This window comes from Agelaius tricolor, unplaced genomic scaffold (assembly GCF_023055355.1).
Source record: "Agelaius tricolor isolate 1412-34295 unplaced genomic scaffold, bAgeTri1.0.p SCAF_4, whole genome shotgun sequence".
Classification (NCBI taxonomy): Eukaryota; Metazoa; Chordata; class Aves; order Passeriformes; family Icteridae; genus Agelaius; species Agelaius tricolor.
Window position 1 is genome coordinate 50,428,484 of NW_027269264.1, and position 27,561 is coordinate 50,456,044.

Consider the following 27,561-nt stretch of genomic DNA (forward strand, 5'->3'; position numbering starts at 1 on the left):
TGGTAGTTTTGTTCAACTGTGGCATTCTTTAATGTGACAGACTAGTGACTGGTGGCTCCTCTGCTGTTGCTGTTAAATGGTGTTTTCTCTCCTAGGGTTTGGACGTGGCAGAGGGAGAGGAGCGGGGAGGTTTTCAGCCCAAGGCATGGGGTAAGAAACATGCAGAGCACAGATTTTGGCAAGGATCAAACACAGTGGCAATATTTATTGACAATGTTGCCACTGTATGTATGGATATTCCTATATGTTTGATAAACCAATATAGATGCAAAAATTGAAAAATCTCTTAGGTAATGAATAGAATATTTTTGTCTTAAACTAGTGTTTCTAACTAGGCACACTTGTAGAATCCTAATGTATGTCTGTTCAGTGTTAGTATCTCAGACTTGGAGAGCCTGCTATCAGTAGCAGCCACATAGTGCCTTGGAGTCTGAAAGTTGTGTGCTACATATAGTCTTAGGTAAATTTTAAACCAGATTTATTTCAGTGTAATGTAGAATGTGCAGTGAACATATTTAGAATATGAAAGTGGCAATTCTAAACTTCGTTCTGTTTTTGAGGTTTCATGTTTTAGCTGTTTGGACTCATATGGACCTTAAAACAGAGTCAGAAGAAGTTATTCAGCAGCTTAAAAATTTGCTCTCAATTTTGTTGGAATAACTTGGCTTATAGAAATGTAGCCTCCACTAGTTTCACTCAGTGTTTGCCTTTAATGACACTTCATGCAACATCAGTAATGTTATGATGAACTGGAGTCATGTTCTACTTCTCTAATAATTCTTCTTGTTCATACTTGCAGATGATGAACTGAAAAGAGGTTTTTCTGCAATAATGCTTTTTCACCTTTTAGCTGCATCTGTGTATTTTTGGCATTAGTGTCAGCAGAGCACTTAGAAATAATCTTACTGGTGCTCTGAAAGGACATGATACTGGTCACTTATCAGTCAGCCACCTGCTGAAAAACTCACCTGTTGAGAGATTCTTATATTGTGTGTATAAACTAATGCTTTATAACACCGGGAGGAATTCGGATGCTGTTAAGTGTTTTTTCAGGAATTTATTTGGTTCAGTTTTCTACAGGAATTTTGTTAATCAGTCTCTTCACTTTTTTCTCTTATTCTCTTTTCTCCCTTTTTATCTCTGTCTGCTCATAGAAGATTTTTTTTTTTAAAGTAAAAGCTGTCAAGATAACTTATGTGGAAATCAAGATGTTAAGTCTAATACAACTTCAGCTAAAAATTATGACACTTATGCTCACTGAATGACCCATGTGTTCTCTTCCATTTCTTAACTTTCAAAACTCTAGGACATTTAATCCTGCAGACTATACGGAGTCTTCTGCCACTGATGGCTTTGGAACAAAGTCAGAGATCTGGGAGACTGGTCAGAATGATGCAGATGATGGAACTGGTAAGATGCTTCAAGAAGTGGAAGGATTGGAATGAAGACCTGTAGCATATTGCAGCTAAAATAACCATTCTGTTAGTGTGCACTTCTGAAAATTTGTATACATCTTTTGTGACACAGATACTAGATGATTTTTAAGTTTAGTTCTGCTGTTGTGCAGAGCCTGTGTCTCTGTGGTGAGAATGAAGGGAGGCATTTTGCAATTCTTTTGTTATAGTACCAGTAGACCCTTGGGGGACAAAGGAATTTGAAGAGTCACTGGAAGAACCTTGTTTATAAAGAAATGTTTAGATATCTTAATACTGCTTAAGATCTCACTGAATGTAGTTAAGGAGCATAAGTCCTCCTAAAATTGATTGGTCCACAGGCTTTAGGCCTGTGATGTGAATATCTAAGAAGAAAAAGAAAAGAAAAAGTTTACAAGTATGATTCACTCAGTGACACTGGGATGGCTTTGGAAGCCCAATCTGCACAATGCAGAAATGTAAGGATGAGAGTCTCTGAATGGAGGAGAATTCCAAGATCTGCGACTTCTGAAGAGGAAAATTATTAACTAAAGCATGAGTAGGCACTTGAATTGAAGCCAAAAAGCCATTGACCTGTCTGAAGATCAAGGCAGATGTGTGTTTCTGTATGAAGTTTCAAGTGAGAAGTACACACTTCCAGCTAAAGGCAAGAGACTGACATAGTTTGGAAAGGAGCCATTTGTCAGTGGTCTCATGGTGATTCAGAAGTGAGGGTGGCCAGCTTATCTGTGATGGGAAAAACAGGATACCTTGCTGCTTCCTGTATTCTGTGATAGAAGATGAAGGCAAAGTAAACCATGTGTTAGAATGGAGAAAGTCATGTATGTTTTTGTCCTCATTTGGGAGCCATTGAGTGTTTTTCTTTTAACTGCAGCAATGGGTAACTCTTCTGATCTCTTCATTGGTAAAGCTTACTCAGGTGATTTTTTTATCAACTCCTGTGTCAGGTGTGGAAGCTGATCCTGCAGGGCACAGTGTGCTCTCTTGAGCTCTACTGTGAGCCACTTGAGATGCAGCTTTCTAAATGTCTTACAAGCCATTTTCCACTTAACTAGAGAAGACAACAACAGGCTCAAAGTTTAGGGAGGCTTATTAAGCAGCTGTCTTGTCACTCTGATTGCCTTCTCAACTAGTGTGGAAGAGTGGCTTTGGGTATATTAGTGGTTGTTAATGGGAGCATTCTTGCCAAATAGGTATCTCTCTAAGGAATTACTTCTTAAATTACTTGGTGCTGTAAAAAATTACCTTTTGTTTTCACTCACATTAGTTTTTCAAATAAGAAGATACTTAATGTCTTGAAAATTCCTTTGGAGATTGTTACGTTATTGTTTGCTACCTATTAGTGAGGTTCAAGGTACTAGGAGATTGGACCCAGAGGTAGAGCATCACTGGTTTGTTACTACTGATGCAGGTGTAAGGATATAGCTTACTTATGACTTGTGCTCTACTTCCAAAATGAACTCAAGTGTTCTGAGACCTTCCCTGCTCAGAGTAGCCTTCATGTGACTCTGTTACAGCAGCCTCTATCCTTGTAGGCAGAGGCAGAGCCTCCTTGTCCTTCTTACTGAGTGTTAAGTAATAGAAGAAATATGCCTAGGAATAAGAGTAGTTTGGTGTGGGTAAACAGATCCCTCTAACAGCATGAATGTGTCATCATGAGAGATGTGCTGCTGACGGAGTGGTGGAAATTCAGAGTTTTGATGTGTGGAATTTCTGTTTGGATGTCAAGCGCATATTTGCTGTGTACATGTCACCAACAACTGCACTGGACTTCAATAACACAGCTTAAGACATGCATGGAAATTTGGGAAGCATTGTAGGAAGAAGGTGTGAGAAGGCATTTGAGAATTTTCACTGGCCTTGTCAGACGAATGAATCTTTGAGGTATGAATGAGTGGGTGTCATTGTAAGGGAGTTCCTGCAAAATTACTTGGTTGGCAGAAAATTAAAGTAAACTAGGTAAATGTGAATGTTCTTGTTGGGTGTTAAGTACCTTTTTGTTGCTAATCTTAATTTACTTTCAAATGAAAAAGGTACAGTAAGTGACAAAACAGCAATGTCTCTCTAAAGAATGCTTTCTTTTATGGTGTTGTAGACAAGCTCTAGGAATGTCTGAAAGAAGTGTTTGGGCCAAAAGGAATCACTTCAGAAAGAATATGCTTTAAAATTGAAACATCAGTTGTCCAAGTGGGTAGCACTTTCAGCCTTTTGATGGAAAGCGTCTTGAGGGTTTTTAGAGGAAGCTGCAGCTGGGGTGATAATTTTACAGCAGAAGAGACTGCTGGGAAGGAACATGGAAGCAGTGCTGGGGAAGACAGTGTCAGACAAGGTATGGGGCTGGAAGTAGGTTGCGTAAAGTTGAGGATGAATTGACTTGTCAATCCCAAATATTAATTTTCAGGTTCCTTCTCCTAAATTCACATGATGTTTTGTTAATTACAAATCAATGACCCAGTTGAGTTCCCAGTGGGGAGTCGACTAAAGTTTTGAATGTGGGAACTATATGTGTATGCAAAACTGTAAAGCTTGCAGTGGGCTTTATAGATGTCAGGTAAGAGTTTATACAGGAAGGACAGCAAGGAAATTGCTCTCTTTATTCCTCATTACCCAGTCCCATTTCTTATTTAATCTCAAAAGAAGGTAAGAAATATTAGCTCCTGCTATCTACTTGGAAAACTAGTGTCTTTCATCTGCAGTTACATTAAAGAGGCAGTAACTGGGTAACTGCCTAGAGAAATAAGAGGTCTTTGCTTACCAAAATATTTTCTGGAGACATAATACCAATAAAAACTCTTTGTGACATTCTGAGTTATGTACTAAGCATTTCTTTCTTTAGCCACTGCTGGGGAAATGAGCATTTTCATAAAAAATAATATAGTGTTTGTTTCCAAAACGTAGTTTCTGTCATGTGTACTCTGAAAGTGCTCTAGAACCTCATGCCCTGAATTATTGCAGATGCCAGAGGCCTCATGATAACTTGAATAGCCTTTCTAAGTGCACCATTGTGTAATCCAGTAGAAAAGCTAGCTAGTTCTGTGAAGGTAAAATTTAGTGTTGGCTGAAATACAGACTGAAGGGCAAGTCTTTAATAGTTCATAACATTATATCTAATTGTATTCCAAATAATACAGCATCAATTTTCCTGCATTCTAATTTATATAGAAATAAAATACAGATGAAAGGCAAAGGGAAGGGACAGATGAAGAGAAACAAAATTACTAGTCCTTCTCCAAAATGAAATAAACTTGAGCAGCATCATTTCTCTCACCTTTTTTGTAATGTACAGGGCAGTGGGAGAAAATGAGTGCAAATCACAGCAGTTCTTAAGCATAAATTGTATCAGAGGTGCTTACTTCTCAAAGTTTGTTGTAAAAATGGCCTTGTGTTCTGGTAATTTACTCACGTCACTAGTTTGATAGAGTTTTGTAAGTTTCATGGAAAACTTCCTTTGTTACCTTAGTTATGAACAGCCTTAAATTACTCTGAAACTGAAGAATGACTAGAAATAAGAAATAAATTAAAGAGCAACTTTCAAGAGGGACAGTTGTATTCTTTGGAAGGTACAAGGAAGTTGGTGTTTGGGTTTTTGTTTTCTGGGGGTTTTGTGTTTGGTTTGTTTTTTCAATATCTGCTGTTAAAGTCAGAAGGAACATTTTAAGGAGACATTCAGGTGTTTCTAGAATGCAAATCCAGAAGGAAAGAACTAGTACATAAGTTTGGCATAGACCAAGTTAAATTTATTTTGGGGCTAATATCGATGTTTATTCAAAGAAATTGTAAAAATTAAGGAGTGTGACAGGGAGAGAGGATAATTGGAGGAACATAGCTGAAGACTCATCAAAAGACGTATTCTGGTTTTATTGGGTTGATAACTTTCTAAACTGAACTTAATACAAAGAAAAAGAGGAAAGGGTCACAAATAACCACCTAGGTTGAAGCTTGTATGATAAGGATCCTAGAAAACACAAAACGTAATTTTGATGGAAAACAGAAAACTCTTGAATTGTAATGCTTTGCAAAGCTTGGGGGAAAGATTGGGAAGTGGATGCATGAGTTGCAGTAATGCCAGGGTGGATTTTGGACTAAAAAGAAGTTGATGGTTCTGTGGCAAGATCTGACTTAGATCAATAGGAGAAAGACATTCAGAAACTGAATTTAGTGCAGAGAAGAGTACTAAAATAACTGAGAGTGGAATGATTGAGTTGGGAAAGGAAGAGTGTTAGTAAATGACACCAATAAACTTGGCAGCTTGGATAAACTAATAAAAGGGTGAAAGGCTGTACACAGCATTTAAAAGAATAAACCCTCAGGACTAGCTTTATAAGAGGGAACAACAGACAGTTGTTTAAATTTAATGTCAGGAAAACATCACAAGTGTTATTTCGAGTAGGTTTGGTCTCCCAAAGATGGTGGAAAATACACAAGAGTCTGACTTGATGTACCTGAGCTCTTCTAGTGTTTATTTTATCAGACTCCAAGCTCTGTTTTAGTGTTCTGGTGTCAGTGCAAAACTTGTCTTCTAGAGACAGGCACTGGCTTATGGGAGATAAATACAAGCAGGGCAAATACTTTGATTTCTTCTTCAAAGAAGAAATACTGGTGGAAGGGATTCTGTGCTGGTCAGAGGAAGGGAAAGAAAATCACCTGTTCCTCTAAAAACTGCTGCTCATTGGGCTTTTCCTCCTTTTCAAAATTACTGTCAAAATGTGTGGATTACTCTAGAAATTTGAGGCATTGTAGTAGTTTTGCTATAGGGTATGGTTATTCATAAAAACATCATCCCTGGGTAGAAGCCGTTTGCTAAAATGTGAGCATGAGATATTTCAGGCAACTCTGTATTGCTCCACAGAGCCCACACAGAGCGGATGTTACCTTGCTCAGGACCTGCCAAATAATTTTGGATTCCAAGGTATAGTTCCCCCTCTTCCCCCCACTGTGTGTAACCTCCATGGTCAGCCCTTTTGCCTGACAGGACTGGCGCCGCTCAACCCTCCTCTGCCAAACCCGCTGTGGTGTCGTGGGGTACGGAGGAAGCACCAATGCAGTTCTGGCATTAGTACCAGCTGGCTTTGATGCTGTTTTTGGGGGGCTTGTTTCTGACTTAATGTGTCTCAGACCAGTTCCTGGTTAAATGAAAGGTTATGATTGAAGCAGCAGTCTCTTTGCTTTGTACTTGATCCAGGGTGCCGGCGGCGCTATCTTTGGTGCTGGTGTTTTCTTTGCTCATGGTTGCACAGTTTACACAAAGGCTCTGGTTGTTGTTGGAATAACCTTCCCTGTAGTGCTGCCGATGGTCAAGGCCTTCAGTCCATTTATTGCTCTTGCATGTCTGTACCTGCTGTTTCCTATGGAAGGGGTTGGGTTTTTGCATCCATAAGATTGGTTTCTGTGGTTTTCCTATTTCTGCATGCTTCACTGTGCTCCAGAGTTTGCCAAATCCAGTCTGCCACAAGTTACAGGAAGCGTTTTTTCCTACAGTGGATGGAAATTTAAAGATTGTCCTGCTACCATCATAAGAATTGTTTGTGTTCTAAAATAAGTTGCTCTCTCAGGGAAAGGACTTGGAGTTGTGCTACTCTGAGGAGTGAATTAACAGGTTGGAAAGTAGTCTTCACAGGCATAGCTTGGGTCTTGAAATTGAATGTGTTGAAAGTAGGATTGCGGGTCTTGGAGCAGGTGTTGGTGGTTGTGTTTTGTTCTGAATGAATTTGTGTGTGAAGCTGGAGGATCCTGTGGGAGGGTTGAGTAACCTCTCACTGCCGTTGGACCCATAAGAGGAAGTTCTTCCAATGTTTGGGATTAATTATTCCCCTCCCAGAATTTTAATTCTGCAGACTAGTTTCCTAGAGCTTACAACCATGTTTCCAAATATGTTTCCAACCTCCATCTCCTTGCTTTATGTTCCACTGATAATGAAAACGGGATTGCTTGTAAAGCAGAAGGATTGAAACACGGTGTTGCGCCTTTAACTTGTTCCTGTTTTTTTTTTCCCTTCCTCTGTTATAATAGGAGCATGGAAGAACTCAATAGAAGAATGGACAGCAGAGGACTGGAATGAAGACGTAAGTGCAACTGGCTGGATATACCAATTGATTATTTATTCTCTTCAGAGTTTGTGTTGTTTTCAAAAACTAAATATTTGAAATAATCCATTATTTCAAGTTTATTTTCAGTAGAATGAAAATAAGTCATCCCTTTTGCCTCCTCCTGCAAGGTGGAATGTCAGTGTTTGTCCTTGAAATGTGTGAATGCTTCATGTAACTGATATGGAAACTCCATCCTTACCTAATGATAGGGATGTATCTTTTGAGAGAATTGAAAGAAATTCTTAAATTCCTAGGTTTTCTGTATCAGTTAATGTCATCAAAAGCTGACATATTTTAAATCTGTCTTTAGTTTCCTGAGTGTGTGCTAGAGGTGGACTAAGGGCTAAGAATGGTGGAAATCTATGAGCTATTCTTACCCCTGTTTGATGCTGGTACAATACAGCATTTGTTGTAAGGGATGGGTGTTGAACAATGATGACTAGAGATAGAATTTGTTTTAATTAGTTACTAGAGCTGAATAATTTGCAAATGAATTTTGAAATCTCTAGCCCATTGTTAATTTTTATTAATTTTGGATCCTGGAAAAATCCCTATAACCTAGGAGAAAGTTAATAGTCTGCTGATATTCAGAAAGAGTGAATGAAATGTCAAGAGGCAGATACATTCGCCCAAAACATGCGCAAAAAAAAAAAAGGGGAAAAATATGTTATACCTTTTGTTCTAAAAGTAATCGCATTCTACCACAAAACATTTCATGTATTGAAATCTGCCTTGAAAATTTTGGCAGATCTGTTACAGAAGGACCCTTACTGAATGTGGGCTTTTGTAGGAAGGCTATTAGTCCTCCCTGTCTGAGGCCAGATGCCATCTAGTGCCTTGATCAATGATTGGGAAATAAAACTAAAGTAATTGCTTAATAAAATGTTTGTAAAATACAAAATATATTGGTATAGCCTTTGAAAGTGAGCCGATCGTGGTGAGATTTGGACCTCTGCAAGATTTGAACTGTTCCAATGAAAAAATACTTTAATATAGCCAAGTATCCATTTGTTTTATAGGAATAAAGACACACCTTCAGAACAAGGGCCTGGTGTCTGGAAAACAGCAACTCAAAAAGTTTCCAGGATTGTAGTGAATGATGAAAAAAGAACAGCTCCATATGAGCTGATGCTGTGTTAAAAAAGCTCCTATTGTACTATTTTTGCCTGTTGGCACTCTTCCCCATCTCTTAGTCATTCTTGAGTTGTTTCTGTATGTGGATGTTCCTGAACTTGATTCTTAAGTACCAAATCCAATTTCTAATTACTTTTACAGATGAAAAATTGTGTATAATAGCTGAAAATATCTGATCAAAGATCCTTGAGAAGGGAGATTTTAGTTTAGGGAATCTGAAAGGGTTACTTTAGGTGTGTATGATGGACTCTGGTTTTGGTCTAGCAGAGGTGTAGTATGAACCTGTGTCTGGAAGATGGATCCGTGCATTTAAGTGTGTAACAAACAGTTCTAGGGGCATGACTATTGATTAAAAGAACCAAGAAAGCTGATATATTTACTGTCTGCAGGAAAAGACTGGGTGTTTTTCTAAAGAATATTTCTGTTTAAATGTGGTGTTCTCTAGTCAGATACAAGTTATGAGCAAGTGAGTGAAATTTAACATTGTTTGACCCAAGAAGAATTAGGTCTTTGTGACCTAATAGTCCTGTCTGGTCCTTATCTTTTGCAGTGAGTATTAAGCAGGTATAATAGGTTGTCAAGGTGCTGTTAAACAGAATGGAAAGTGCTTGCAGTGAAAATAGGAGGTTTTGTTTTGTTAAAGGGATATTCAGGGTATTAACAATGAAGGACTAGACAAATACTGAGGTACTTTAGATGGCTCTGGGTTTTGCTCTTAAAAGAAAGTAAAGTTTAACTACAGCAACTATTCCAAAGGAAAGAAATAGATAAATACAAATTGCTGGAAAGTGGGTAATGGCAAACATGTTCTGTTTTTATTTGAAACCCCAGCAACACTTATTTTCAAAAAAGGAAAGGAAAAAAAAGGAGTGTGTTTTGTTGGAAGTGGTTTCTTTACCTGGAAGCAGCATGAGAAGTTGTTTTAATTTCTTTACCCTCACTACATCATACCAAAACAGTAATAAGCTTTTTTTTAATTCTGATTTGTTGATGTTGAGTTTCTCTGAGGATGCTGGAGTATATTTTCCTCTTCTCCTTACCATTCCTGTACTCCTTTAGGAGCTGATAACCAGTTGTCAAGTGCATTGTCTGTTTGGTGATTGGAGAATGATTTTATCATAGGAACAGGAGCTGGGAAGCTTGGGCATTTCACTGCAGATGGAGGACATACCCCTGTGAGGCCAACACCGACAAATGGCTCACAACCATTCGTTCAGTTCTGGGAAAATGCCAGAGCCTCAGTGAAAGATTTGTGAGTGTAGTGTGCAGCAAGCATAATGGCTTGATTGGGAGCTGAAAATTCTACTTCTGAGAACTACTAAATACATCTGGTAATAAAACTTTTCAGCTGCCACAGCTCGAAATATGTGTTTTTACGAATGCCATAATCCCTGCAGAGTACTGAATTAAGTGCTTGATTGGACCTTTTGGCAGTGAGTTTGCCACAGGTTGTACTGTAAATCTCAGTGTAACTGAGCTGGTAGCTGGAGACTGCTGTTTGCATGCTGGTTCATCTATAGAGAGCATTTATTCTCTCACACATCAAGCATGCATTTGCATTGTCACAAACATCTTCAGTCTCCTTAATTTGCTGAATTTTTGGGGTTCATCAGTGTTTGTCCCTGATTAATCTTTTCTTGGTTATGTGAGTGTAAGAAACTGTTGACATTACAAAGAATTTAATGTTTAACCAAGGGATTGCAGACCATAGAGTGCTGCTTGTGCCATTAGCTGACCTCCTTGGGCCATGTAATGCAGGAATATCATAATACCCCAAGTATTATATACCCAAGTACAGTACACATTGCTCTAAAATAAAACACATCATTCGGAAAGTGCTGGACAATAGAGGAACAGCCTTTTCAACTGAAATGTACTTAAGTGGAATGTTCTTTCTTTGTTTTGGTTAGTACACACAGTTGTGGGCTGTCAGCATTCATCTCAGGACAAGTGATCCAGAAATGAGGGATTAAAGTGCATTGTGTTGGCAGCAAGGGAAGGGTAAGAAATGGAGGGAGGAACTGTGTTAGGACTGATTTCTTCATGGTCTCATGTGTTCCTTGCGAGAGGGTGCTGGGAGAGTATGTGAGATATCTCTACTCTGCCTCTGAGTGGTGATTTGCTCCCAGTCAGCTCTTCTGTGCCCTTCTTAATTCAAGGAGACCCCTATCAGATGTCCATGTTCAGGAATCACATGCTCTCAGTAGAGCTGCCTGTGGGATGGCAAATGAAATCGGCTCATGTCTGTGGTGTCCTTTAAACTGCTAGAGATGTATGCAGTTAAAAATGCATAATTTCTAGAAGAGCTGTATCAAATGGCCGATTTGAAAGGTGTTCTTTGAATAGGTCAGTTATTCTTCAGTCAAAGACAAGGCTACTAAAGGAATTAAGGATGATTTTGTGAAAAGTAAATTTAAAATACAAACATTGTACACGCCTAGCTCTGTCTTGCTAAACCTAACCTGTACTGGCTTAAGATCTATTCTGGCTTGCAAGTACTCCTGTCAGTAGAATCAAATTAGCCCTAGGACGTTGTAGCTGTTCAACAACTACTTTTTAAATGACAAAAAGTATTAAAAAATTCAACCACATGGCAAAAAAACAACCCCTTCTTTTCCCCCAAAGTCCCAACCAGCTCCACTTCCCCAGGTGCCTGTGCGAGTATCTCTCTGTATTTTAACAGCATGGTGAAAACAGTGCAGCTTTCCTCTGTGGGTGGTCTGACTTATTATATGAGTGTCAGCATGGCTCTCATTTTATTACAGGTTTCCCAGCTCGTGCTCTCAGAGCACTCAGTTAAAGACGTTATTGCCTCTCCTAACAGAGCTGCCAAGAAGGAACCATGAATGCTGGTTCACTGAACTTACCTGTACTTACCTGCATCTGCTGGTGGTGGGAGCTGAAATGTCAGATGCAAGGATACATGGAATGAGTGGGAGCAGTGCAATGTGTTAGCCTTGTGCAATAAGATTTGTCAGAGTTACTCTGTAGTGTCATAAATTGTCTGCACGTTGATGGTAGAATGGCTGTTACATTAATTACTTTCTACTGGTGTATTTCAGTTAAACTGTTTCCCAAGCTGCTGTAGTTACATTGGTGTACAGTTCTATGCTGGTGTGTGTTGTCAGTAGGTCAAATTTCCTAACCCAACCCTCTAATTAAATAGGTACTTGATTTTGTAGAGAAGATTTTACTGGAGTTTGACTACATGTTTTTGTCTTTTTAAGCAGAGCTTCAGAGTAGCTGTTTGTAATGGTAGTTTGACTTTACTTTTATATTGAAAGTGCATGACCAAAGTGGAATTTATGCAGATACTGCAGGAGGGAAATGTGAGCATATGAGATTTTTACCCCATCTCTTTTTCAGCTTTCTGAAACAAAAGTCTTCACTGCATCTTCTGTTCCAGCTGAAAATCATGTGACTCCTGGGCAAAGGTAAGCTCTTCTTCCATGTTTTCCCTATACTTTATAAACCTTCTCCTTGATTAGGCAATGTTAGCTTGCACACATAAAATATTGAATAAAAACTCTCTCAGAGATTGGTCAAACTCATCTAAAAATTGAAAAAGCCCTGCTTGCAAATTGTTGTTTCTGTGTCTTCCTGAGTTATGTATTTCTGACTGTAAAAGTGGAGACAAACTTACCAAATGTGTGAGCATAACACATCTTCTGCATCAAGACTGCTTACAGACAGGAAGAAAAGTAGCTGGGAAGAAAAATTTTTTTGCTGTTAAAAGGGAAGCTCTGGCTTTAGTGTCCAGAAAATGGGAAAGCCTCTCTTTGTAGATGCAAGAAGTGTTCAGAATGTAGTGCTTTGGCAGATGTGTTAAATGAAAGCTTGCATTGACAAAAAGGTGAATTCCCTGGTCAACATCACAGTTACAAGCCTTTACTGATGATAGAGGGTTAAGATCAAGAACCAAAAATAGGTCAGTTGCTGCCTTCCTTTGCTTGTCTTTGTCTTCAAATGCCTTGCTGGTGGTGTTGTGGAATCAGCTGCTTCCAGTAGCTTCATGTTCCTGGAGAGCACATAAAAGCGTAGTGAACGCTTTGGTAGTTGGATAGCATGAGATCTGAAACCTAGATAGGCTAATGGTTCCAAATGTCCTCATTCTGCTGTACTGCAGCAAAAGTTTCCATATAATATGGATGTGATTTGTATGAGGCATGGTGTCATGTGGTGTATAATTTATATTTCTTTCTTTCTTAAAGGTAGTATATTCATGTGGTTTTTGTTCTGTTCTTCCAGTGGATGTCCCTCAGATTGTTAGAAAATGTTTTAGTTCATCCACTCAAATTGGGGTGGGATTTTTTTGTTTGTTACCTAGCGGCAAAAAGATCCCTTCTCTCTCTCTTGTATGGTAGACAAAAAACATCTGAAGAGACTGCTAATCAGTAATAATTCTGTTGCTGGGATGGCAGCTTTAGTATTGCTAGTGCTTTCCCCAGTGTCACTGAAGTTTAATCACTGTTCATTAATTCCAGCCAAGTTTCACTTTGTCTTTCAGCATTGATTTGGTGACACTGCTTCAAAAGCCGGTGACATCTACCCAAGAGACAGAAGGCAACTCATTTGAGTCTCCTCAGCAGCAGACCTTTGGCCAAGCCTTAGTATTCACAAATTCTCAGCACAGCACCCAGATGGCATCAGGAACAGGCAGCTCCAGTGCTGTAAACTCTTACTCTCCTCAAAGTCTGGTAAAACTATCCTGTGCTTTCTAAATATTTTGTTTTCTAAATGTTGTTCATGAGTAAATATTTCAGGTTAAACAACTTTTCCAGTGCTGGTCATTTCATGAAGTGTTTTGGTATTTGTTGAAAAAAATTAAAATGAAGAATATAATTTTTTACTTTCAGCCCCCTCCCCCCCCGCCACCAAAAATTACTTTTTTCATTTTTGCTGGTTGGTTATTTCTGCATTTGCATGAAGCAGTTATATTAATTTTTGATTAGAGAGCAGATGTGCTCATTGCTTGCTGATATAGGATGAAATTATTTGTTTATAGTTAAGAGTTCTAGGCCAGAAAATGGATGTGTTATTTCCAAGCCACATAGTCAACTTCTTCTTGTGGAAGCATGCCTATTTCTGAGTCAGTTTTGAGGGTGTGAGATGAGGTGTTTATTCTCTAAAAATTGGTCCAACTATTAGTAAGTCTATGATATTTTAAGATGCATAGGTTCAAATAAGTTAGTATTATTGTGATTACAGTAGTGGAAATTTTTACTGGTCATTTGTTAGTAATCTATGTCTGCAAAGATTTTAGTTGCTGCCAGATAGCAGTTGTAGGCATTGACCCTATGATTGTGTTCAATTATTAGTTAAAATATTAACTCCACTCCTTCCCCTTTTCTTCTTGGTCTTTTGGTAGTCGGCAGTTATTTGTTCTGGCTTTGGAGAGCTCAGATCTTCTAAATTGGCAAACTCTACTGGTTCCCAAATCTTGGACCAATTGAAATCACCGGGATTGGGTCAGTTTACCTCTCAACAAACCAATAGCAGTTCTGCCACCACTAGCACAGTTGCTGCATCATCCTGGGATCTAAAACCACCCAGTACTCAGTCCTCAGTCCTCAGTCAGTTTGGTAAGTGCTTTGACACAGGTTCTTCTCTCTTTCTCTTTATATTAGCCAGTAGGATTTCTTAATGCCAATGATAGTTTAAAATTACTTTAATTAAAGACTTTTTAAAAAAAAATTTAATCCTAGTAATATAATTACTTGCAACATTTTAAATGTTATGCTTATTTGCTGGTAATAAACATCACAAGTATATAATAAACTAAGTTTTATTAAGCTTAAGCTATCCCTAAATGTCATTACATGTTTAAAGTTATTGAGCCTTCCAGGTAGTGACATCTTTGATTTAGTGTGCTTGAATATTTACATGGAATTTTGTTGTTGAGTGTTTTTCAACAGATACTGGAAAATACTTATTTTCATTGTACCTATGCTTCCTTTAGCTGAGTGTAAAGTTGTGTACTTGTATTTTGTTTTTTTACCAAATTCTCTCTTCTAATCATTACATGAATTTTGAATGAGTACTGTGTAATTTCTTCATAATATGCATCACGCTTCAGTGTTCTTTCCGTAGTGTGCTGTGAAGGATTCGGGTTACTTGTTTTGTATATTTATAATTGTATGAATTTTTTATGTAATTGAGTAAAATTAGTTGTAACAGTGAGAATGACAGAAACTTATTTTCTGTAGTGTTGTTCCTAGCAGAATCCTCACTGTGAAGAAGATAGCTCTTGTGTCTCTCGTGTGTGTATGTTTATGTGTAGATAAGCAGCCATTGGTAGCAATTACTATCTTTGACATGCAGAAATTCTAAAAAAATGTACATTTTATTGCTTTCTAATGGACTTCACCAACTGAATAAAAACCCTTTCACACTGGAAATGCTGGAGATCTCTGTGGTGTTGACCAGTGCTTTAGGTCACCTCATGGCTTTCAGCATCCAAAAACTATGAGAGGGAAGACTGGGGAAAAAAGCTGTTTATGTCCAGCATCTCTTTGATTCTCAGCTATTATGAGATGGTAGAAGACTTCCTATTTTTTTTAATCTTCTTCTTTGCAGGGGAAGGGAATCCTAACTCATACTACCTCTAAATTGCAACAACTATTTACCCCTTGGAAGTAATCACATTATATCAGCTCAGTTAATTACAGTGAAACTTGAAATGTTTGATTAAAATAATCTGTAACAGTTTTTGAGGACTTGTGTATGATAGTACTGTGACTGTGTAGATAGGTTTGTTTTCACATTTTTGGAAAAAAACTAAGTAATGCTTGGCCACAGCTGTTTATTTAAAGTAGAAGATGTATCAACTGTTGTCCTTATTAGTGTTATAGTGTTAATGATCCATGTGAAACCCCTGTGATGTCTGAAAAGACTTCCAAATGCTATAGAATCGTAACTTTTAAGCAGCACCTGGGTTCTTGCATAAAGAGTAGAACTGTGAAGAGCAGAGTTCAATGCTTTAATTTTGGTATTTCCTTTTTTCCAACACTGGCCAGACTTTAAATCCCAGCCTGAGCCATCTCCAGTTCTGAGCCAGCTGACACAGCGGCAACAACAAATGCAGGTGGTTCCTGTTCCTCCTCCTGGGCTAGAGTCCTCCTCCTCCCAGGTAAAACTCCGAGAGCCATCACCAGTAGACACCTCTACAGCTGTTAGCAAAATACTACAGCTCCCCACTATCTCTATGGATAACCAGGCAGTGACTGTTCATCAAACCCAGCAGAAACAGATAAAACCACCAAAAAGGAGGATAACTCCAGCATCCAAGGTGGGTAACTGAGTGATAGCTTGTCATTACTAAACTTAAAAACCACAAAAACTTGTGTCAGCAGTGGCGTAGCCAGCAGGACCAGGGCAGTGACTTGTCTCTCTGTACTGGGCACTGGTGAGGCTGCACCTCAAATCCTGTGTCCAGTTCTGGGTCCCTCATACAAGGAAGATATTGAGGGGCTGGAGCATGTCCAGAGAAGGGAACAGAGCTGAGGAGGGTCTGGAGCACAGCTCTGAGGGAGCTACAGGGGCTCAACCTGGAGAAAAGGAGGCTCAGGGGAAACTTGATCACTCTCTAGAAATGAGGGTGTAGCCAGGTGGAGATTGGTCTCTTCTCCCAGGTAACAAGTGACAAGACAAGAGGAAACAGCCTCAAGTTTCACTAGGGAAGGTTTAAATTGGATATTAGGAAAAATGTCATCACTGAGGGGGTTGTCAATCACTGGAGCAGGCTGCCCAGGTAAGTGAGAGAGCTACCATCCCTGGAACTGTTTGAAAGATGTGAAGAGACATGGTGCTTAGAGACATGGTTTGGTAGTGCTGGCTTTAGTACCTGGACTTGGTCTTAATGTTCTTGTCCAACCTTAATGATTCTGTGATTTGATTTGGTAAATGTTTTATATAAATTGCTAGGGAGAAGGAGAGCAAAGATCTTGGTATATTTCTTATCTATGAAGCAGGATGTACTAAGCTGGATAGTTATTAGGTCCAAAATATTGTGGTGATATCTTTTGCAAGCAGATAGCTGGTTGCTCTGTATGGAAAATGGCTGTTGCTGAGTGATTTTTAGATTCACTTAGTAGCCACAATATGAATATTGGTGGGGGGTGGGGAGGGGTGTACAAAGATGCTACTTTGTTATTGTGGAATAGTACAGTTTACTCATTCAGCTCCAGATTAGGGCAGAGTGAGTGGATTAATTTCAAGTTGCAGATGCATGCAGAAGAATTATGGCTTCTTTTCTTCCTTTAAGATTCCTGCCTCTGCTGTGGAGATGCCTGGATCAGCAGACATGACAGGGTTAAATGTTCAGTTTGGAGCTCTTGAGTTTGGATCAGAGCCTACACTCCCAGAGTTTGGATCAACTTCAAGCAGTGAGAATACCAACCAGGCGACCAACAATAGCTTATATTCAAAATGTGTAAAGTATGTGTGAGCTGCCCTCCTGCATTCTCAGGTGTTCTTGTGGGGGTCAAGTTTGTGCCAAAAACATCATGACAGGGTTACAATGTAATGAAAGGAGAAAATATGATGACTTGTTTTCTGTGGGCTATATCTTAAATGATAATTTTCTACTCTAATGATAATCAAAATCTGCCTGGATGGGTAGATGTGAAGCTGGAGATGGAGATGATATGAATATAAATAACCTTTTAGTAAGCCATCCTTTATAGAATTTTTTTTCTCATGTTAAATTGCCCTGATTTTCAAGTCTTTTTGGGATTTGTTCCTCACTACCCATGTTTTTCTCCATCTGACCCAGCAGAATTGACCTTTTTACCATATATGTATGTTAGTCAGTAGATTAGCAGCAGGTTACAGATCTGATTCTCCTACGGGATGAAAAAATGAGAAAAGAGGCTAGGCTTTCTGTATGCAGAAGCTCTTACTGAAATGCTACAACAGCCAATGATAAGTGCCAGTGGACCAGTAATCCGGTTTTAATTCCTTACTCATTGAAAAATCAGCACCAGTAAAATGCTTCCTGAAGTTAATTCAGAAATACTGATAGAAATGAACTTCCACATAACTTGTAGTTTTATACATAATATTTAAACTAAGTGGACAATAAAACATTCCTGCATGTTTTAAAGTATTTTTAGCTCTTCGCATAATTTATTTTCTTTTTACATTAGAATTCTATTGTAAAAAGAATCCTATTGTTATTCATTATATACCAGACTTTATCAATACTGCTTGTTTAAAAAATAAAGATTATGATCATTGATTTATCCTTGGGAAAGGTGGAAATAACATGACTGAAAAGTGCTTTTGTGTAAATTCTCGTCTTGTTTGGGCTGGAATGAGGGAGGTGAATGGTGCTTAGTGCAGCTGATGTTTTGAAGCAGTGATTAGTGACAACCAAAGCAATGTTATATTTTTTTTTATATTCTTAGATTTTCTAATATAAATAGTGTGGATTATTTTGTGTGTTTAAGGTAGTTCTAGATAGCTATATAGAAGCTGATATTTTCATGAAAGTATTTGAAATGCTTACCAAGATGATAAATAATTCTTTTTTTCCAGTGATCCTTTGAATACCTCTTTGCCAATATCCAATACAGTCCAGGACTCCACATACACAACCTCTGCCATCAGCTCTTCCAGTCTGACCTGCTCATCCCAGAGCACTAGCCCAGTAACAACCTCCTCCTATGAGCAGACCTCTGTGCATAGCAGGATAGCGTACCAAAGCTCCATGGCTCCGTCTGAACCAACCCCTGTTGCAGTTACGGTGAGTTCATTACAGAAACAGGACCTAGAAAAGGGGGAATACTCTTACCTATGTTAGGTTTGTATTCCCCTGATACATTAATGCTGTAACCAAGCCAAGTGGTATTTTTGATTTCCAAGCCCACCCTCTTACTTGTTTTTGCTTTTCTTGGTGTGTAGTCAATTTTGGTATTACTGTATTTGGGGTATAAGAGCATCTGATTTTGTAGGTGTTGACATCTTAAATTGTCTTTTGACCTTTTTTTTTTAGTAACGCTTAAAATTCTACTTGAGTTTTCTTCCCTGAAGCTAAGGAACTGTCTCTGTATGTAAAAATTAGTTATGGTATTTTGCCATAACTAATAACTTGATGGTTTCTCTACAAATGTATTTTATTTACTAAATTTACATGGCATCTAGCAAATGGATCCAAATTTTTTCTTGGCCCCTCCAGTATTACATTTCTCTTATATTTAAACACCAGTGGGAATTAGTTTCATGTGTTATTTTAATAAACATAAGCAGAGGTCTAATATAGGACGAAGAGTCTCTTGGGAGATTCAAACACACCTGCTGTCTTTGTATATAGAATGTAGGTTTATTTTAAAACAACTGAGTTTATTGAATGTTTTAGGAACTTGTGAGAGTTTGTAAGTTTATTTACTTCTGGCCTTTGTTATGTGTTGGCTCAGTCACACTTGTCTTCTGCACTAGCTCGTATGTACTGGTGAGGATCAAGCATAGACTATCCACTTCTGTACTCCAGCGTTATCCAAAAAACAACTGGTGCTTCTCAAGTCTTATCTTTCAATGGAAAAAAATTGGCGTCTCTGTGTAACTTGGATAGTTAAAATTGTGAGTTACATTAGATCAAAAGCACAACCATTTCCTATATGTTAATGCAATTCCTTCTTTCATATTGGTGTGAACCTGAAGTTTATGTTATATACAGTACATGGGAAGGTTTGCTGCTGATGGGTGTATTATGGGCAGTGTATGGGTTTCTCTATGTTGAGGACACCTTGCACTTGAGACAACTTTATGATGTAGTTTTTTTAAAGGCAGTAAAAATTTAATTTTCTGCCTTGTTGTTCAATTTAGTATGAATATAGAATTTTGCATGAAGCATGTTCAATGTGTGATTCAGTCTGAGCATTTAATATACTTCTAAGATGATTTGTTAATTCATTTCTTCTTTGTTTACAGAACGGGCACAGCGGTGTTAGGACACAGGCAACACTTGACAGTAAGTTTTCAAAGCTTGGTTGAGCACAGGACTTTCTGTTCGTTCCTTGCTGTGCACACAAGCGTATCAGTGACATTGGGTTTAAGGCTTTATATTGTTCTCCATGACTAATTTATGGCTGACCTATTTGACTTTATTTGTGCTTGCATAAAATGCTGCTTGTTTCTTGACTACAATTGAAATATAAAGGCAGGTCTATTAAATCTACAAACCTAAATTAGAATTAGAGAAGCTGCTTTGCTGTTGGCTTTCCTTTTGAATTTACCTGTCAGAAATCATTTAATATAAAATAAAAATGCGAAATTAGAAATAAATATGAAAATTTTTAGCCGTTCTTCCAGTCCTGAGTTGGGAAGTGCAAATAGCATTTAGCTGTAGTGAAAGGAAGTCACGTTCTTTGAGTGCACCTCTCACTAGGTATAATTCTATCTCTGCCCTGTTAGAAGCCTGTGGGAATAAAGGTGAGAAACACATTCCCTCTTGAGAGTTTCTTACTTCCTTGCAAACAATACTTCAGTATTGACTGTGGTATAAGTGTTAGTTTCTTCATCTTGGCCTGTTTCTAATGTAGCATGGACCTGTACCAGGCCTGCAGCTCTCTACTTAGAGTTAAAATAATTAAGGTGTAGTGATCTTTGTGCTGCTCCATGAAGTTTTCAAGACAGCGGTGTGAATTAAAATCTTTTGGAATTCCAACACCTCAATTTTAGGTCTAACCTCTTCTTAAACATCTCTTCAGGTAGGCCATTAGTGGACAGTGTTTTGTTAGTACCAAGTTGAATTTAAAGGAGCAGGAGTGTATACGCTCCAAGTATACAAAGACAGTTTTTCAACACAAGAACTTTTCTAGTGTTGTGTACAGAGTTAATAAACAATTTATGAAATTCACTACAGAACCTGTCCTTTTTCTACAGAAAACAAAGAACTGAGTGTTCCTAATACTTTTGATTTCTGTAAAGGCATTACTAGTCTCTTTTCCTGTGCTAGTTCTCCTTTGAGAGCATTTCTGTTTTCTTCTTCCATTGAGTCTATTTTATGCATCCAAATGATTTTGAAGTTGTCTTAACTTTTATAAGTACTTTCTCCTTTCTGTATGTGCTATAATATTCTTAGTTGTTCCTCTCTCTTCTTTGCTGTTCTTTAATATCCAGATCTCGAGCTTCCTAAATCCTTAATTCAAAGTAGGACTGATGTGTTTTACTCCTGACCATCCTACTTGTCTCCTGGTTTTCTTTGTTTTGCACATTGCATTCAGTCATCTTGTAGGGGATCTTAAGATGGTGACTCTGTTCCTTGTGTTGAGGGAATCCTGCCCTTAATATATTGGGATTTTTAAATGTTATTTACTCCTTTTTTATATGAGTTTTACCAGGAATTATTAGATGATATAGTTACTGCCTTCATAACCATGTTTGTTACTTGGATTTCCTTCTCTTAGAGGCCATACTTATTACCAAGGCCAGGACCTTTTAATTCCTCTTTCTATTGCAACCCAACAACCTGACCTTGGTCATTTAGCTAGGAAATCAAATCCATAAAGTGAACAAACTCTAATAAATAACTTCCAAGTGTGTATTTGATTTTTGTTTGATGACCAATCTAAAAGTGTCTTCACATACATTACAAGTTAGTGATGATCCACTGGGTAGTGGTCCCTGGTGTGGTATGGGAATGTGGCCCAGCAGAAGGTAGGGCTCAACCCTTTTCTGAGTTTTATTGGTGAGTGACTGTCTCTAATTCTTTGTTATTTTTTGTAGGAGTAGAAATGAGTGAAACAGCTGAGAATCATGTTGGGCAATAGAATTTTTAGGCCTCTTATTACAGTATAGCAATCCTATAAACAAGGTTTTATCTGTGTAGCCTAAAAAGTGTAAGATAAAACCTAACACTTTTTATTATCTAAATAAAGCGAGTCAATATTTGACAGCTCCTTAGCCATAAAAAATACTTAATGCTGTGCTCAATTCTGGCCTTTCATTGTAGCTTTTTTCATTCTACTGCAGTACACTTTTGACAGAATATACCAAAGGGATAAGCTATCTACCCCTGTTACTCCAGCAATCTCAGTCTCCATCCCCAACAGTGCTGTGTAGGTCTGAGTGAAGAAGCAGAGCTGTAGGTGAAACTAGATTTCTACAGTGCCTTGAAAGGGCAGAAATTATTTGTGTTTGCTGAACCAAAAGCAAGGAATTTTAGAATGACTTGTGAGTATAAATTAGTAGTCCAGATAGTGGCAGGTGAAGTGCAGAAGACAGTTGTTTACTACATGTGTAGCAGTGATAATTGTAAATTTATTGTAAGTAGAGAGTTTAAAGGGGAAAAAAATGGTAGTTCATTTGTGTTTGAATTTTCCTTCATAGCCAAATTGCTCGATATGGTTACCAGTTCTTAATGGTCAGATTTTTGCAGACCAAGGGATGAATGCTACTGTGTTCCTGCCATCTGGGCTGGGATGTCAAGTATGCTAGAATTTTAATTTGAATGCCTCTTTTTAACTTGTTGCAGCTATTTCATCAGTTGCAGCACCTAAGACAGAGCCTTCTCCCTCGCTACCTTCAGCTGGTTCTCTGCCCAGTGTGGTGTCTACCACGGCCTCACTTCTGCCTTCAGCATCACAGCACGTGGCAGCATTGCCCAGCTTGCCTCAGTCCAGTGATCTGGCCAGCAGCTCACTCTCCCAGCTGAGCAGGTACAGTAGAGTTGTGGTAAACTGAGGGGGTCTGTTTTTAGGATAGGACAGGTGTAAGGGTGGTTCCATATGGGGCTGGCAAGCACCAGGGGTCCCTTTTCTTATGCGAACCAGAATTAGGAGAGAGATTCAGAGGAGAACAGAAGGCAGCCCTGGGCTCCCTTCTAATGGCAGAGCAGCTGCTGCCCTCACGCTTTCATGATACATATGCAACTTTGTGTTTCAAGAGGTTTGCTTCAGTCATGCTAGCTGAATCAGCTAAATTGATTCCCCCAGTTTACTTTTCCTACTTTGTGCCTGCTGTTTTTGATCAGTGTTATATATTTGAAACTATTCTTTAACAGTTTACTACGTGGCCAATTTGAAATAACGTAGTCTTATTTGTATTTCTTAAAATTAAAACCTAGAAATAATTTCACAGGGAAACTGTGTGTATTTTCTTTTTCTAAGATATTTCCTTAAGATATTTCAAAATATCGGTTTGATGTTCCTGGAAGTGCATCTAGCACAATTCAGCTGATTTGCACTGTATCTCTGTTTTTCTGAATGCCTGTTACATCCTCAGTCATGTTGATGCCTTAGGATTTTAGCTTTTATATTTTCCATTTATTTGTAATCCTGCAGTTCTTTAGTGTATAACTCTAAACTCCATATAGAGTATTAACTAGTGTCTTCACATTTTGGTTAGTCAAAACAATTCCTCTCTAGGTCTGGGATTCAAGGATATCTTACTGTCTCAGGCCCTGGAAAGTATAAAGAAAAATGAGGTGGTGGGGAGTAAACATGGGGTAAATTACTTCATTACCTGAAGCTGTAATTGAAAGATTAACTGCCAATATGCAAATGGCCCAAACTTACAAAAGTGTGAGAACTCATGACTGGTCATCCATGTCTGTGTGTAGCCCCTGCGGAGGCTTCATCTGCTCTTAATGTACCTGAAGGCCCTTCAATAAATATAATCACTTTTTATTCTCTTAATTTTGTCTGACCTCTGGTTTTAAAGAAGCCCAGAAAAGACATCAGGGTGGCAATCCTTAAGCTGTATTGATTGAGTTACATTTTTGATACTAACTTTGTACTGTATTTGTTAATACAAGAAACTGATTTGGGATATCAGGGAGTTTTTTTTTTCCTGTTTCACAGCTAGGACATAGTGTATTTTTTTAACACTCTAGTATTTTTTTGTTGGACAAAATAGTAAATATGTCAAACAAGAGCAATTCCCTTTACATTGGTCACATTTCCCCACAATGATTTGTTGACAAGCTGTATAAACTGATGGAAATCAGCTGGGGGTCAATGCTGTTGGACAGATACAAAGTTTCAGCCACCCTCAGGATGCCTGAAATCCAAAATGTGTCTGACTTGGTAGAGCTGATGGCTGTCGTCTGTGTCTCTGCCATAAGTCAGATGGTGAAAAAGAGCTGGGAAGAGTGGGTGAGGGAGTGGTGTAAAACTCTTACTTTTCCCTTGCTGAAGGGATGTTGTTCCAATTCCTGCAGAAGGGGGACAGTTTTGAAAGTTAATCTATGAAACTGTGAAAGCTTATTCTGGGCCCGTACCTTGAAGAGCTACCAGAAGTGTTTGCCCTTAAATTAGGTCATGTAATGAAGCTGTCAACTTTGGTATGAAAACTGTGTTTTCTTGTGGCTATTTCCATAGCACTAAACTAATTTTGTTGCTAGGATCTCTTCGTATTTAGTAATGAGGGTTTTTTTTGAGCACTAATCTATACACGTTTTATATCTTCATTTGGTTACCTTTGTCTGTATTGGTTCAGTTTATTGCATACTATATACAGTAGGTTTGCATTTTTATATAAGGTATAACTTGTCAGTTTAAATGTTCAGATGCCAGTTTCAGTCACCATTCAGGGAAACATTTGATCTCTGGTTGAATTATGGGGCAAGTACCCTGCAGTTCTAATTGGTTGAGTTAATGTTAAGCAATTCAAAATGTGAGAAACAACACAGTGAGTCAAACCAAAGCACTGCCTCACTTTAAACCTGTCCCCCATGGTAAGCAGCAGCAGAGAAAGAATGAGAAACCAGGCTTGTGCTTGTGTGAACCTTGTTTTGATTTTGGACTTCATGTGTCATGGAGTCATAGCTATTTGATTCCTGAAGCAACTATAGTTTTTCTAAAGATACTGTAAATTGGAAAATACAAATGAATGGTATTTTAGGTGTTTCTTGTTAATAATAATAATGAGTCTGTACTTGATTTTTTCACTAGAAGGTAGTAGGGTACTAATTAAAGGAAAAAGTGCCTGTAGAGGTGCCTGTATTCATACAGACACATATACATTTCTCTCTGTGTGTGTATATGTATACACACACTCTTACATGTAATTTTTTCTTTAACTACTCTGTTACTGTAGGTGTACACACACCTAGAATTCTAATTCTTTAATTAATGGCCTGCTGCATATTTGTATTTGTTAAAAGTGAAAATTAAAGAATTTTATAAATTCTTTACAATTTCCTTCCAGCTCCCTTTCCAATCATCAGACCAGCCTCTCTCCTGCCTCAGTGTTGTCTTCAGGCACATCACATGTGGTAAGTCCTGTTAGTATTGAAACAGGTGCTTGGCAAATAGTCAGTTTATTTCATAAAGTTGGATGTGTCTCAGAACCCCAAGACCCATAAGTATAGCCTTACTTCAGGGAAGAAGAATTGTCAGCCCTCTAGTGGGGGAAAAGGGATTACCACTTGTATTTGTACTAGATCAGGAATTATTATGACAGAGCCTTGCCAGTCACACAGCTGAGGGAAATTGTCGTGCCAGCTAAGGGGGATGAAATAAAAAAAATTGCTTCTAACTAGTTTATTACAAAACAAAACAAAAACAAACTTCAAAGTGGCAATCTGAAATGTGGACTATTAGCAGTCTGCCCTGAAGAGGTTTGCTGACAAAACACAGGTGACAGAATGATACATGTTACGTTTAAGTTACTGTATTATAGTTTTGTGATGGTATGGCAATTTGAGTTTAGCTCTCATACAATAATTTTCTTTAAATCACTAAAGCATCATAAGCATGCAACTTAGTTGCTTGCTTGGTACATAGGTAATGCATATCTTTTGCATGTGCTGCTGTTACTTTAGAAGTTTTTGTTGTTGGTTTTTTTTTTATTTTTCCCTTTTTCCCAGCATCTTCCACTGTGGTTTATTTGCTCTGTGATCCTCATTCTTTTTGTCTCCTTTTCTAGCACACTAGTATTGAGAACACAACTTCGCTCCAGCCCTCAACAACCTTTTCAACTGCTTCAACCTCAGCCACTAGCACCACCTCCTCGGTTGTCAGCATGGCAAGCAGTATGAACACTACAAACAGCCTTGGCCTGAGTGTTACCAGTGTGTCTATACCAGCTGCTACCACACGGGCAGCTCCCTTAGTGTCTTCAGGTTGGCAATATTGACAGATCACGTGGATAGACAGAGGATTTCAGTCAGCAGGGCTGTCAGTTGAGCATCTCACCTGCCATAACAACGCTAAGAAGTCCACACTGTTCACTGACATTTCCAGCATGCTGTATTTGCTGGCTTCTGAAATAAAGTTGCCTGGTTTTATGTATTTGAAATATTTGTTAGGGTGTTATGTGGCATTTATATAGCACATTCCATTCCCAAAGAGCTTTATAAATACACACCAGAGCAGTTCTGACTTAGGAAGTCTTGGGCTAGAAAATTCACCCAGTTTGTATTCCAAGCTGTGATCAGCTCCTGACTATGAGTTCACATAAGCTTTAGTTTCAGGCTGTTCTGTGACTTGAATTCATTTGGCAGTATCAAAATATACTGCAGTGGCCTCATTATAATGTGTCACATCCCTACTACCACTTCCACAGAAAGGAAAGAAATGTCTGGGTCATTGCACAGCAAAATAGCACTTTAGAAGGAGGGTCCATGGAGAAGGAGGGCTGGGAGGCTTCTTGCACTGAAGTGGAAGTGATGCTAAATTCTCTTTCTTCTCTGATGATCCTGAACTGCTAAAAGGAAATCTTATAGAGAGGAGTGAGTGATTTATTACTAAGGATCAAGCTTAGTTACAGAAGTATTTTTCATTTCTATAGCTCGTAAATGAAGTGTCTTATGACTGGCCAAAGTGCATTGTTCTTTTACTGTTCTGCTTCCTAGCACTGCTTCATGAAGGCAGCTGAAACCATTTCAGTCTTCTCTTTGCTATTCCTAGCTGTAGTAAGTCACCCACAGAAAGCATGCTGGCAACATTTAGTGCTTTCCAGTCTGTTGCTGGTGATAAAGGGAATGCATTTACAGAGCAGGAAATGAAAGAAGAGAATTTGCTCTCTCAGATTGAGAACAATTTCTAAATTTGCCTTCAGTAAAGAACTGAGCAAAAGAGAAGCTCTGTAATCTTGTAATCCTTGTATTCTTGTAATTCTTGTAATCCTCTTGGACAAACTAAATGACAAATTCAGGCTATTCTATGATAGGACTGTTTTCAGGCTAAAGTAGCCTGTACTTTCCTTCCCTTGAGGCATGGTTAAACTCTTCAGGCTATTTTGAGCATCTTCATCAAACAGCACAAAATCTCCTCTTTATAATCTAAGATGGTGCAGCTGCCACAACTTGTGAGCTGTCTTGTCTCAATGCTGAAGCCTTTTCTTTTCTAAAGGCTTGTTAAAGTGTCTGTATTTTGATTCTACAGGCAAAGCACCCCCAAACCTGCCCCAAGGTGTACCACCCTTGTTGCATAACCAGTATATTGTGGGACCTGGAGGACTTCTGCCTGCCTACCCAGTAAGCAGTTTCATTGTTTCTCTTTGATTTCTTAGCCCTTGGCGCAAGCAGGCCCTCCAGACCTGCTACTGTCTATGCCAAGTCATTTCTGGTGGCACATGTTACTCCTGGAATTCTTGTTTCAAATGCTAAAGAACATCTGAAATATGTTCAGTAGAGGCTTACTGTTGATTGTAAACTGCAGAGCTTTTGCTACAGACCTGATCTGGCTGCTGTTGAAGCTAAACATGGGTGTGGCTGTGGTTTTCAGTGTTAACAGGTTTTAGGCCCTTTGAATAAATTAAGGCTTCTTTAGGTTTGTGTTACTGAAATGGATTTGCCATAGCAGTGGCTGAAATGTGCAATGGACACATGTGCCTGTCTGTCATGATTTGAAAGACTGCACATAGCTTTTTGATGTCTGACCAGCATCAACGTATTTTTGGTTATCTGCTTTTTGAATCCAAACCTTTATATCAGTAACTTTTCTGTATCAAACCGAATGTGA

At 38.5% G+C, this 27,561-nt stretch overlaps 1 protein-coding gene across 13 annotated transcripts in view; it reads left to right on the forward strand.

The window, feature by feature from the left end:
• The window catches only part of UBAP2 (ubiquitin associated protein 2), a 127,370-nt gene that overhangs the window by 43,141 nt on the left and 56,668 nt on the right, over positions 1–27,561 (forward strand). For 9 of the 13 annotated variants that reach the window (XM_071425748.1, XM_071425747.1, XM_071425752.1 and 6 more), the window contains 14 exons: positions 96–150; positions 1,307–1,410; positions 7,443–7,495; positions 12,020–12,087; positions 13,161–13,350; positions 14,022–14,235; positions 15,670–15,941; positions 16,917–17,095; positions 18,191–18,398; positions 19,583–19,622; positions 22,128–22,311; positions 24,803–24,869; positions 25,523–25,718; positions 26,983–27,074. In XM_071425748.1, the coding sequence (XP_071281849.1) occupies positions 96–150; positions 1,307–1,410; positions 7,443–7,495; positions 12,020–12,087; positions 13,161–13,350; positions 14,022–14,235; positions 15,670–15,941; positions 16,917–17,095; positions 18,191–18,398; positions 19,583–19,622; positions 22,128–22,311; positions 24,803–24,869; positions 25,523–25,718; positions 26,983–27,074 (1,922 nt within the window). The remainder of the gene's footprint in view (positions 1–95; positions 151–1,306; positions 1,411–7,442; positions 7,496–12,019; positions 12,088–13,160; positions 13,351–14,021; positions 14,236–15,669; positions 15,942–16,916; positions 17,096–18,190; positions 18,399–19,582; positions 19,623–22,127; positions 22,312–24,802; positions 24,870–25,522; positions 25,719–26,982; positions 27,075–27,561) is intronic. The other 4 variants (XM_071425753.1, XM_071425754.1, XM_071425757.1 and 1 more) reach the window with 2 other exon arrangements.